This window comes from Pyxicephalus adspersus, chromosome 3 (genome assembly GCF_032062135.1).
Source record: "Pyxicephalus adspersus chromosome 3, UCB_Pads_2.0, whole genome shotgun sequence".
NCBI lineage: Eukaryota > Metazoa > Chordata > Amphibia > Anura > Pyxicephalidae > Pyxicephalus > Pyxicephalus adspersus.
In genome coordinates this window covers 68,011,595-68,025,170 of record NC_092860.1, presented here as the reverse complement: position 1 = coordinate 68,025,170, position 13,576 = coordinate 68,011,595, and the positions used below count along the sequence as shown (strand labels likewise).

The 13,576-nt window shown below is 35.6% G+C and overlaps 1 protein-coding gene across 1 annotated transcript in view; it reads right to left on the bottom strand.

Annotated features, from left to right (window-relative positions):
* CRTC1 (CREB regulated transcription coactivator 1) overlaps positions 1 to 13,576 on the bottom strand; it is a 79,703-nt gene that overhangs the window by 15,348 nt on the left and 50,779 nt on the right. The window contains exons 11-13 of the mRNA XM_072405049.1: positions 6,966 to 7,067; positions 3,567 to 3,650; positions 33 to 213 (exon numbers count right to left, since the gene is read on the bottom strand). Coding sequence (XP_072261150.1) covers positions 33 to 213; positions 3,567 to 3,650; positions 6,966 to 7,067 — 367 coding nt within the window. The remainder of the gene's footprint in view (positions 1 to 32; positions 214 to 3,566; positions 3,651 to 6,965; positions 7,068 to 13,576) is intronic.

Here is a 13,576-nt window from a genome sequence, read left to right as displayed (position 1 = left end):
AAACAGGGGTATGGTGAAAGAGGGATACCTACCTGTGAGAATGATGTTGGGTATGTTGCTGTGACTGGAATAATTTAATTGCTGTGAGTCATGTAAGCTACCATGACTGCTTGTAAGTCCCATCATAGCTGCCTGAGAGTAGTTGAGGGTTGAGCAAGGACTGTACAGACTATTGGAGCTAATGGCATTTTCAATCATATTAAACTGCTCAAGCTGTGAAAATAAAAAGGGAAGCACCTTATTATATCAAATTTCTGAAGACACCATTACTTATAGCATGAATGTACTTTGAAACAAAGTGCTACATTCCATATTCCCCCTTTCTGCTAAACTGCGTCATACTTGCTTGCTTCTTTGACCACACTTTTTCTGCTTGTTCATATCCAGTTGTGCAGGTCTTCATTGTCCTGGCTATGCCTGTGCATTAGTGACTCCTGTAACATTCAAGACTGGTCCTAAACATAAAAAAACGAACTGTGCCTATGGGACTTAATTAGTATACATCTGTGGAGGGTGGGAGTTAGGTCGTGGGAATAGGCAAAAGGTATAAGGGTACTTATCTTTTAAAAATGATCACGTTCTAAGTCACTTTAGACCATGACATGGACCTAAATCCCGCCCCTTGAATGAGCTACATAATCTGGTAACTTTAACAACTCAACACCAAAGCCTTTATTGGTTATTATATTATTTGTTTTGGGCTTTAAATAAAGCATCAGGGCTACATCTCTATCACTGTGTCCAGAATGAGGCCTCTCCAAAAATATTTTCAAGGATTTAAAAAGGTACAAACACATTAGGTAACCTACTCTACAGCCATATTAATATTAAAATACTATAAAATTCATATGACCGTTTTGCTTTCAATATGAACTGGGTATGCCTTGAAATGATTTACATATTTTAAGTATTAAATAGAGCCATCACTATTCTCTCTAGATAAATGGTCCTGAGAATTTAAAAACTGGCAAGATTCTGATTCCAAATAAAGTAAATGGGAACGTAAGATCAGGGCCTATGAAATTGCTCACAAATTAAACCTTAGTACATATAAGGTGGGAGTTCCCAAAGATCAGATAAAAATGAGGCGATTATTCTGGAGGATCTGCAAGTTATATAAAGGGTTTTAATAAAAAAATACAACATTTACGCAGTGGAAGGGAAAAGCATCAGTCATCCACAGTTGGGATTCTATGCAATGCATCCACCAAAGAATTAAACAAATATTCAGTGCTTTAAAAATGATGCTTACTCAGTAACCTGCTTTAGACTGAAGGAGTAGTGGTATACAACAGACACAATTTACTTTCCCACAAGGCAAATTTCTAAATAATTGGACTCACAGAAACAAATTACTAATATGTGGATGATATTTCATCAAAGAAAAAAAGAGACCGCTAAATAGGGTAAAAACTAATGCAGTGCTTTTTCCAGTGGGTTTTATACAAACCTCTAAACTGAAAACAAAAAGAAAATCACACTTACCTTTATTCCCTAGATCCTGACGGAGATGTCCTTGATTAGGTCCCATCTTCAGCTGTCTTATTCCTTCTTTTGGCTATGTCACTCGATCTCAAACTGTGCAGTCAGAAGATTGGGCGACATAGCCTGCTGTTAGGGGGGAAAAAATGCTGATCCCATTGGCACGTGAGAAATTGGCATTTTTTCCCTCAATGTAAGAAGATGCACCAAGGAGTATCCTGGGATGCTTGATGTACATATCCCAGGAGTCTCTGCGCTCCCACATTCTGTCCCTATTGATGTGCCAATAAAGACAGAAGGGTTTACTTTTACTTTCGGTCTGTCTACTTTTATGGAAAGTACACATATTCATAATAGGTCTGGCTTTAATACATCAATTTGCAAAAGCAAGCATAAAAATGTAAACACATTGTAAATAGCCCTGGCACACTCACTATCCTAGTCTGAATAAAGAAAACTACTACAGCCATCAAAGCTAAGGACCGCTATTCTGCAGTCTAGTAAATTTTACTTTTTGATACCAGATACACACATTATAACTGATACATATAGTGTATATAACAGGCAAATACTGCTAATTGCCAATTAGCCCTCTCTGACTCTTGTGGGAAATTCAGCTGTGTTTTTTGTTTCTTCTAAAGCAGAAAAGCTCTTTTTCATCTGATGCTTTTTTCAAGTATCAAGAAACCATCATTCATTCTATCTACATGCATCTGAATAATTTAATGTAACTTTATACAGAAGCAGGATTAAATATTTACAAAAAATTCTTATTTCGGTACAAAATGCAGTATAAAGTGGAACTTTATGCTCTCAATAGAAGATACATATATATGGGTTTAAAAGATCTGGGAGAACTTCTAAATACTCAATAAAGAACACAAAATACCGCAAAGAAAATCTTTTGTAAATAATTGAAAATGTTTTTTTCCTGCAAGGGTACAGTGATCTTTTGCCCAATGAGAGATCACTGAAAACACAGCACAGCCTGAACTGGGCCTGTGCTGTGTACTCTCTAAATAAAGCAGAACCAAACACCCCCGCCACCCAAAAAAAGGCAACACAAGGTAGAACCCTTCTTTCCTTCACCTGGGGGCTTTTAATTTATTTATTTTTTGCTAACATGTATCATGCAGTATAGAGCCAAACTCTATTGCCTGGCACCACCAAGCATAGACCAGGATGCAGGGGACAATATTCAGTAAGGGTAAGTGAGTGGGCTTTAAATATTATTACAAAAGACCTTTACCAATAAGGGTAAAAATAAATTAAAAATAAACAAAATAAAAAACAAAAAAACTCATTCTGATCCCATCCTTTCTCATAATTAACAATGCACATAGTAATATCCACAACAGTAAATAAAGAAATGACGTACGGTCAGTAATTTTTCAAAACAAAAATGAAGCACAAAAAAAGAGTTCACAGAATATTACAAACATACTACATACAAAAACATACAATATGTAATATCTAAATTCTAGCACTTTTTGCCTGTAATTGCACTTCGAAAACCTTCTTTTCTGGGATTGAGACACAAATATTCATGTGAGGGAACACCACAACATTAGAAAATAAATCCAAACTCCGCTATCTGATGCTTTAATGCCTGTGTGGAAAATCTAATTTTTTTGGATATGGTATTATTCTTTCTCCTCCCTTAGTTCAGTTCTTTCCTAATATTTTCTGCTTTTTTATACGTCCTACTATAAAATTATGTTGAGACCTCAATAAAACATTACTCAAGGGTCATGTATATGGACACTTCTGTAATTTTTTTATGTCCCACAAATTAATGTCCTACTAATTGATATTTTTTGATTTTGTATTTAGTTTCACTAACATATTTTGTTCTTATTGTACTGTTTTGTATTTTTACTTGAGTTTCCCTACAAAAATGAAAACAGAAGTAATCCAAATTACACCATAGAAGATACCGCTGAGCATTTTGCACGTATTCTGCAGAAATGGGGAAAAAAATAACAAAACACAAAAACACTGGTGCAGTGTAAAATGTTATGCCTAACCTGTATAAGTATTCATAACATTTATTTTTATGAAAACTATGACATTTAGCAACTTACCTGGTGAGATAACGCATTGGTTTGTCGTGCAGTCATTTGCTGATCATAATATGCATCTGCAAACACGCTGCCCAAGATTGAATGCTAAAAGTAAAAAGATGTGTTAGCAATATTTCCAGTGTGTTGTAAAATACAAGTTTTTAAGGCAACCTCTATAGAAATAAAAAAGCATGTAAAGAACTACAATTGGATAAGGTAACCGTACTGCAGAGGACTCATGTAACTGCTTTTCAGACAATCAATGTTCTAATGTGGTAAACATTAGCAAGGTCCAATAAATTTTGGTATATCAAAACAATACTATTGTCACAGTAACAGGTTATTGACAAGAAGAAGTACTATACTGAAGATTTAAGAAAATCTGTAACTAAAATACAAGAGAAAAAAAATGTGTACTACACACTCAAGGTAGTGCAAAGGTGATAAAGCCCTTAAGTATCAATGTGAAACATGCCTCAACATTTAGGAACAGGTAATATTTCAAGAACAACTGTAGCACAAATATGTTTTGTATTTAAAACATGAACTTTCCACACAAGAACATTTCTATAATAATACAGGGAAAAACAAAACACAACAGCATGGGGTATGTGAAACCGCTAGCTTTCCATATCCGTTTCTACCTGGCAAATACCAGGGAGAGTCTATAAGACATATAGCCATTAACCATTGCTGTCATTTAAGTTTTTTTTTTAAAGTATACATCATCCAAGGATTCTACATGAAAACATGACACCAGCAACATTCTGTATGTACCTCTTTCGGACTGAAATAACTTCATTTGCAACCTGGGGGACTGAATTTTAAACCCCAATGCTTTTTAGAAAGCAAAAGCTTAGACTAGGTGTCTCATCTCACAACTAAATGTAACAGTTATGTTTTACATGAAGGAACACACTGGCCTGCCGGTGCCTGCTTTCACAAACAGTTTACCCATTTTCGCTAACTTTTAGTGATGTCATATTTTGATAAAACAATATTAGAAACAACGCACCATATACAGTACATCATGAAACAAAAACAAAACAACATAAAAACAGGCCACTACAAAGTATGCTACACTTAGACAAAACAAGGTTATCCTTTACATTGCTTAAAGGAAACCTGTCAATAGAGAGACATGTAGGCTGCCACTGTTGATCTATCCTGAAAATACTGTTTGTGGTCTGTCAAAATATTTAAGATGGATTTATATGGCTAACACTACTAAAATAGTGAACTGAGCCAAACAGCTGAACAGTTGAGTGGTCAGGGAATAATAGGGTACAGCTACCTAAACATTACTAACAGTGCTACAAAAGCTTAGTTTGGCGATCTTGGAGTTCTTGAATACTTGTTGACGATCAGTGACCAAGGAAGGCTAGATTTTCAGAATGAAGTCATTTTTGGCAGCCACTATATTTGTCTCATCACAGATTTACTTTACCCTTTTGATCTTTACAGTCCTTTGTAAGATTATTGAGTTGCCTTTATTTGAGTAAGTATTGAGTTGAGTAAGTATTGAGTTGCCTTTATTTTACATATAATGTGTTTCTTCTATACAAAGATCTAAATTTCGGAGGATTTGCTTATTTGATAGAAGACAACATTGACATAAAGTTCTCAAAGTGAATCATTTACCCACTAAAACATAGTTCTACCTAAATACACATAATATGCTGTATCAATTAAGCTAATACATTCACCATGCAATCTTCCTGTGTAATGTAAAAATATTTATTTTTCATGAAAAAACAAGGATTCTATCATCTGATGAGACTACACTGCATGAAACGTTTGCTGGCTATTGGAAACTCAGGTCCAAAGATGCTTGTCTAGATGAGCTTCAAAAAGGGTTAAAACTTGATCGTTTTTAAATGTAATTTGTTGGCCCTATATAAATCCTGTTTATTAATAATAATAATAATATTAATAATTATATGCAGTATTAATTTGCCAGTGCACACAACAGCAAGGACAATTTGATTTTTTTTACTTAGTAAAAAGCAATGGTAAAAATGTATGACCAAGGAAAAAGGGTTACTAAAAAAGAAAGCACAAAGTGGCTAACCCATAAAGGTAACACAAACCTTTTTATATTATTGGAGCAAAAAGCAGGGACAAATTATAAATACAGGCAGTTACCACATTCATGCCAATAGACTGGATAATATCAAAATAGTCAGGTAAAGGAATGAAAAAGGTGAAATCTGATATTGCAACTCTCTGTAAATACATACTACTTTCTCAGCGTTTCCTGCCTCTTAAGTGTTGAAGGGGCAGAAAAGAATATTCTGCTATCCTACAAACTTTTAGTTAGATTTGATCACATTTTTAATCTAGAGGGAAAAAAGTGCAAAAATCAGATTACAATATGATTAATCTTACCAACACTTGCTGTGGCTACAAATAAAATAGTAATAAAAAAAGTATTCTAATAGTAGCTTAGAAATCTTTTTTGAACATTTTTCTTTCAAAACATACAATAAGAAGTAAGACATGAAAAAACATGCTTATAAAATGTTATAAACATTAAACTTGTAACCTCCTAAACTATATGATCTGAGTGATAAATATTCCACCACTATAGGAGTATAAAGTGCTCTGTGGGGTGTGGACATGTCTGGAGCCTGCTGTGTAACTTTTGCTCTTTGACTATTAATAGTTCATTTTCAATTTGGGTAGCACTGAATCATTTTTAGTAACATTCAGCTGTCAAACTATATAGCATAACCACCTCGGACTATAACCTCACTAATTTTATGCATCAAGACTGTTGTGTAAAATACATTCTTTATATATTGCATGTATCCTCAACATACAATATAACTCATGCAGCTTTATTAATAGTATATGTTGTCCCTATAATAAGCATTTCATCAAGGTAAAACAAGAGAGAAAAAGAAGTGCTTTCAGCCTAGAATTTTTCTTTTTTTATTCTTCACACATATTGTATAATTGTATTGAAATGAATTCTGAAAAAATGTAAAGAATTCCTGGTTAACATTTGTATACATATTTTTACATTGAAAACAGACTACATATGAATAAGCTCCTGCTCACCATTTTTTGATGACACTGCTGTAAATATGTATAACCCCTTTCATCTTCCAAATCTTCAGATCTTAAATTAGATGTGAAGATGATCTACGCACAGTTGCATGTCAAACTCTACAATATTTTCTTTCTTAAGAAAAATTTCTTAAAACTAAATTTGAATACCTCTCCCAAAGGACTGCTTTAAGATCATAAATTTATCACAGGCACCACCTACAAAACTCACAAACTATATTATGATTTTACGCAACACGATGGGACACCAAATTATTATGGAGCACACAACAATTACAGTGACAGACCATGGGGCTGCAATGGTAAGACTTAAAACCTACAACAAAATCAAGGCACAGATTCCCTTACTTGAGGGGAGCTGCCTGGAGAGAAGCCTTGATTGGAGACTGGAGAAGTGGGAGATTGATTGGACGGGGACCCAGCATTACTGCGGTACTGCTGGAGAGAAGCCTACAGAACAACACATAGTTAAATACCACTGAAAAGTAGCATATCATTTAGGCAGGTATCCACTATGAAAGGCCTTTACTGTGACAAGCATTTTTTTTTTACATATAGATATTATACATATGCTGCACCACATATATAGAATTTCCTCAGTTACACTGGTTTGTGTGTGTATTTCTTTACACACACGCACAGGGGCTTCAGAAAGTATTAAGGTCCTACTTTCTGATAATACAATAGTTTAAATTCTTTTTTTGGCAATAATCTACACTCGGAACCCCATAATGACAAAGTAAAATCAGACTATTTTGTAATTTTTTTTTAAAAGAAAAAGGAGTGGATTGGGGACAATTCTGTTAATGTCCTAAAGCTGCCCAGCTACAGCCCTGACTTGAACCCTACTGAACATCTCTGGAGAAACCTGAAAATAGCTGTCCACTGACAGTCCCCATTCAGCCTGACTGAACTTAAAAGGATTTGAAAAGAATGTCAGAAAACCCCTATTCAGGTGTGCAAAGCTTGTTGCATCATACCTAAAAAGACTGAGGCTGTGGTTGCAGTAAAAGGTGCTTCAACTAAGTATTAAAAGTTAAGGGTTTATATATAATTAGTAAATGTGATAATTCATTTTTTTTCCTTTTTAATAAATTTACAAAATTGTCCAAAATTCTGTTTCCACTTTGTAATTATGGGGGACGGAGTTTAAAATAATGGAAACAAAAGAATTTAAACAATATAAAACAAATAATATTTAAATCACTGACAAGTGAAGTGAAAAATATTATCTCCTTTCAGTGACTTGTTAAGGGGTGAGCTAAATTAACCAACAAGTAAACAGTTGGTTCCTAAAGGTGATATGTTGGAAGCAGGAGAAATCATTTACCAAGGGCCAAATGGTGATGGTTAGATGAGCCAGATCAACAAAACAGGCGTGGTGTCTTGTGAATTGTTTGATATGTAGCCGTTAATACCTACCAAAATTGGTCAAAGAAAGTACATGTGGTAAACCAGGATCATGGCCACTCAGGGCTCACTTAAGACATGTGGGAAAAGGGAGGCTGCATTGTCTGGTCTGATTTCACAGAAAAGCTACAGCAGCACAACCTGCACACAATGTGCAGTAAATCACTGCTTGCTGCATATGGGCCGTACCTAACCAGTCAAGAGTGCCTATGATGCTCCTTGTCAAAAAGCACTTACAATAGCCATGTGAGCATCAGAACTGGATTGAGGAGTAATGTAAGGAGGTGGTCTGCTCTAATGAATCATGTTTTTCTTTTTAATTCATGTGGGTGGAAGTGTGCGCACATCATTTACCTAGGAAAAAAAATTGCAACAGAAGGATGTACACAGGCAGACAGAGGCAACATAACTTTAAAAGATCTGCTGCCAAGGTCTTTGTACCAGATACTAAGAGATCACATTTAGGTCTTGCAGATTCCATGTCTTGATGAGTCAGAGCTGTTTTTTTGGAACCAAAACCAATACCCCAACATACATTGTGAGTGGTGTGTGGTGTGTGTAAAATGTCCTGCCAGTTTATTTTTTGCTGTATGTGTACTGTATTTGCAGTATGTGTAAGAGCAATGGGAACACCAATAGCAATAAAAAACCTAAATGGGTTTAAATTTTCCCCATTTTGCAATCACACAAAAAAGAAATTGCCTGGAGATATACTAGCATCTAATATATGGTACATACTATTAATAAATGTATTATGTTGAACTACTATTTATAAATTTAAACAATCTTTCACTTAAGACTTTGTATTATTTAGGCAGAATAAAACCTATAACACTAAAAATTCAGGTGTTTGATTATCGAGAATATTTAATTATTAGTGACAGCCAATCTGTACTGAAGACTGAATTTCTTACCATTTTTTAAGGGTTCTTTCTTATTCTCTACTTAACAAAGCTAAGTGGTTATCAAAAGTATTGAGTGTAAAAAAAAAATGGCCAAATCTCTGGCAGCCTTACCACACAAAATTCAATTGTGCAAATGATTTGATGAATTATGAATGCTAGTGCATAAAAAAACAGAATTAATTAAAAAAAAATAGTGACCAAAATACATATCCTATTACAAATGTATTTCTGCATGATTTAAATATTCTAACAATAAGGTACACTATACATTGTTCAGGCACATAGTCTTTAAGGTAACTGATGCAGAATTTACTAGATCAGAAGTAAAAACCACAGAAATTAATTGTATGTAGTAACACACAGAATAAGTTCAGCCATACAGAAAATACCGCCATAGAATGAAAAATCAGGCTTACTTCACATCTCTGTGTGCCCTTTATCAAGTGCATTATCATGCAGTGTAAAACATTCTATTAATCTTCAATGGCACCTTAATACACATACCTGGTGTATTACACATTTCTGGCTTAATACACATACCAGAAACATCTGGCCCTAAGGGTACAAAAGATTTTAAAAGAACACACACGTTGCAAGGAAAATATTTATCACATTGGGTCTATTAGCGGTAAATGGGCCCAATTAAAGTTATTGAGCAGGTCAACACATGGTATATACTCCCATATGAAAGGTGTCCATGGGTTTAATTTGCATTCGCCGTGTTTGTTTTTAACACCTTTTTTTTTCTTTTACAGAAACAAAGGGAAAACAACAAGCAGAAAATACAATAAAAAGAGACAGTTATTCCACAGTTCATCCCCCCCCCCTCCAAACCGCTAAATTCCATCAGATTGATACAAATAATCTGATAATGCAACAAGGATGAACAACCACAAAGCTCTTAATCCTTACAGAAAACAATCTCTTACAATTCCAAGATCTAAGTAGTATTTTGGTAATGTTTCCGTAACAATACTAGATGTAAAAAATAACAGAAAAACAACATATTACAAAAGAAAACAATATTCCAAGGAAGACAATATGTCACCCCCCAATATCTACTTGAACCAATTAATTTGAGACAAACTAGAAACATATCATGGACATACTAGGAAGATGGACTAACAGAATGTGAATGTTTACCGATTCTTTGTGAATACTAATATGATAAAAAGTAGGGGAAATAACAGCGACCACATAATGAGAAGCAAATAGAGGAGGGAAATATACTTGTCTTATACCTAAAACATCCGCTCATGCCTGCCTAACCTTAACAAACTGTGGTTTTCCTGCTGGAGTAATGTTTTTGAAATATTCCACATTTCCTTCCAATACCAATCCTAATTTTCAAAATATATTGGAGAAGTAGCCAGATGGAAACGGAAGAAAGGAAAGCGGAGAAAGGAAGGATAAGAGGATATACAAAGAAATGGAAGATTAAAAGGGTTACTGTACAGAAAAATCTGTGTCAGGTCCACATCTATCTATCCATACAAGGGAAAGCCTACATGGGGAAGGTGACTCTGCCCTGCGTGAACCAATAAGGCCCACTGCTCCCTAACACAAATTACAATTTAAGGGTCCAGGCATCCTGACTCAGAGAAAAAAAGGTGGTAGAGGGAAACATAAATAAAAAGACATCCAGGATGCCAGCATAGGACTTATTTTAGCCTGCAACTCCAGGCAATGTATAGCACTCTCTGATCTATAGCATACCCAGGCTTAGTGTACCTGAACTACTCTTAAATGCGGCAATGCCACCCAAACAAATAAATGGCAGTGGGCACCTATTGCACCCAAAACCTATTTGAGGCAACATATAGGAAAAAAAATTGTCCCAGGGATACCATATTAAGTCCCACACGCCAAACAATTATTCGCCAGAAATACCCAATTAACAATTGGTTGAGTTAATTGAAATAACAAATGAGATGCAAAATAGAACTGTCCAACTGCACAAACCACTAGCTGGCCCACGCTGATCTAAACATGATAAAGATGAACCCCAGAACAATGGAGAACTCCCTCACTGAGTGGGAAGATCTTTTAGCAGCTATAGAAGGAAAAGGTATTCCACACCAATGGTCATCATCAACTGGGAGCATAGCGAGAGAAAGATCACTCTAAAGAGGTGAAGTATGCCACTAATGTTTAAAATGGGAAGATACACATGAGTAACCATTTCCAAGACAAATCATAAATGCTATAAGAATATTAGTTTACCATGACCATGCCAAATTGCAAACTTGCAAGTCCATTGTAACGATACAATGATCAAATGAAGGGGAAGTCCCAGTAATAGGTAGCCCTAGGTAGGCGTTTAAACTGAAGTGTTTTGTGAGGCACATCAGGTAAATGTGCAACTTGAACACTATCAAGTTCCACTGTGCCCTTCTATCATGCAACCCTAAAAACTTCCTAAATTTTGTATATTTATTCTTCACAGAAAATCTTGGGTAAAGTCCTGTTTGACTCTGAAGAGTGCCTTCTGATGAGTGGCCTAAAACCTTGTAATGAAAGCTAATCTAGCAGGATATTTTGGAAGGTGACTGCAATTGTACAAGAAGCAATATACTGTTTACCAGTATGCCTAAAAATGAATGATTCAAGCAAATTATAACAGGGTGCATTTTAATTACTGCTACTCTATATGTCATAAAATAACAAAATAGAGCTAAACTCTGGCTACAATGTTGTGACAAAAAACAGAATGTAGACTGATGGCGTGTCATAAAGGTACTTTTGTTGTTTTTTGTTCAGAACAAGGCTCAATACCACAACTAAACAGCTGGAAAATGTGATCTTGTAAACTGTGATATCACAGCATGTGGAAAATACCCTATAAAAAGGTAAGTTATTGGTAACCAACCATAGATTCTTGTTAATAAGTAGCATAAAGTAAAACAATCGTAAAATAAATACAGAAATCCATTGATGACCTACCCTATCTGTCATGCTGATCTTCTGGCCTTTTTACTTTAAAATAACACAGGTCAAACATGTCATTTTCATAAGATATAAGTTTATGTGGGCTTTGTTCAGTTTTCACATGTAGTTTTTGTAATACACTAATTATATATTGTGTGAAATTCGTTATGAATAGCCTTAACATATTACAACATTTAACGACAGTTTTCTTTGTTTAAGGTTAGAGACTGCACAAACTGCAATTGGTTTAATTTGTTATCATGCCTAGAAAATGCCTTATTGATCCAGACAGTTTCTGTTACGTGTATGGTTTATTCACGACGAAAGCACAACATCACCAAATTACCACAGAACTTAAGAAGATATACAAATTATATTTTGGCTGCCCACTTGGTGACCAGGAAGAATCTTGGGCTCCACATGTCAGCTCTACCAGTTGTTCAAATGGACTGCGTGACTGGCTAAATCAACGTAAAGCAGCAATGCCATTTGCAATCTTGATGGTGTGGTGAGAACCGCAAGACCATCTAATCGACTGCTACTTTTGCCGCGTCAACAAAAGTGGATTCTCAGGTAAAACTAAGTACAAAATTGTATATCCCAGCCTCGAGTCTGCAATTAGGCCTGTTCCCCATGATGATTCATTGCCAGTTCTGGTACCGCCACATGATGGATTTGCTTCTATAGGTGATGAGGAATAAGCTGGGGTTACAGCCAGTTACAACCCCGAATCATCTGATCCTGACTACTTGGTCGATGAAGATTCAGAACAAGAGACCTTTTCACAAGCAGAGCTGAATGATCTCATTTGTGATCTTAATCTCTCCAAAGACAAAGCAGAACGTCCTGCTCCAAGGCTTAAACAGAAGCACTTGCTTGCAAAAGGTGTAACTGTAAATCACTACAGAAAGTGAAATCATAACTTGACAACGTTCTTCACTAGTGGTGGCTCAATGTGCTACTGTCATAATATAAATGCACTTTAACAGTTTGTCACAAGAGCATGTTCCATCTAAAAGTAGCTTAAAAGCAGTCTTACTGCATAATGGTAATTCCAAACCAAGTTTACCGATTGCCCATTGCGTTAACCTAGAGGAGTCCTATGACAACATGAAGTTACTACTTGAAGCAATCCAGTAAAAAACACACCAGTGGAACATCTGTGGGGATCTAAAGGTCATTGGCTTGCTGATGGGAATGCAAGGAGGATTTCAACATTTTTGCTATTTCCTATGCCTGTGGGACAGCCGATCTACAGGAGACCATTATGTCAAGCGTGATTAGCTACCAAGAGATACCTATAAGCCTGGAACAAGCAGTGTCAAGTTTCTGCTTCTGGTTGGTCTGCATAAAATTTTTCTGCCACCTCTCCATGTCAAGTTAGGCTTGAGGAAGAACCTTGTAAAGGCCATGGGTTTTCAGTACTTTGTCGAGAGGTTTCCAAACATAAGCACTGCAAAAATGAAGGAAGGGATATTTATAGGACCACAGATCAAGTCTGTTTTGCAGGATGATGTTTTCAAACAATCTCTCTCAGCAGCTAAGATAGAAGTTTGGGATGCATTGAAGTGGCTGTGTGAAAATTTTCTGGGCAACCATAAGTCTCCTGCATTCAAGGAAAGAGTATAGAATCAGCTTGATTCATACCAGAAACTAGGTTGTCACATGTCATTAAAAATACATTTCTTGCACTCACATCTAGAATTCTTCCCCAAA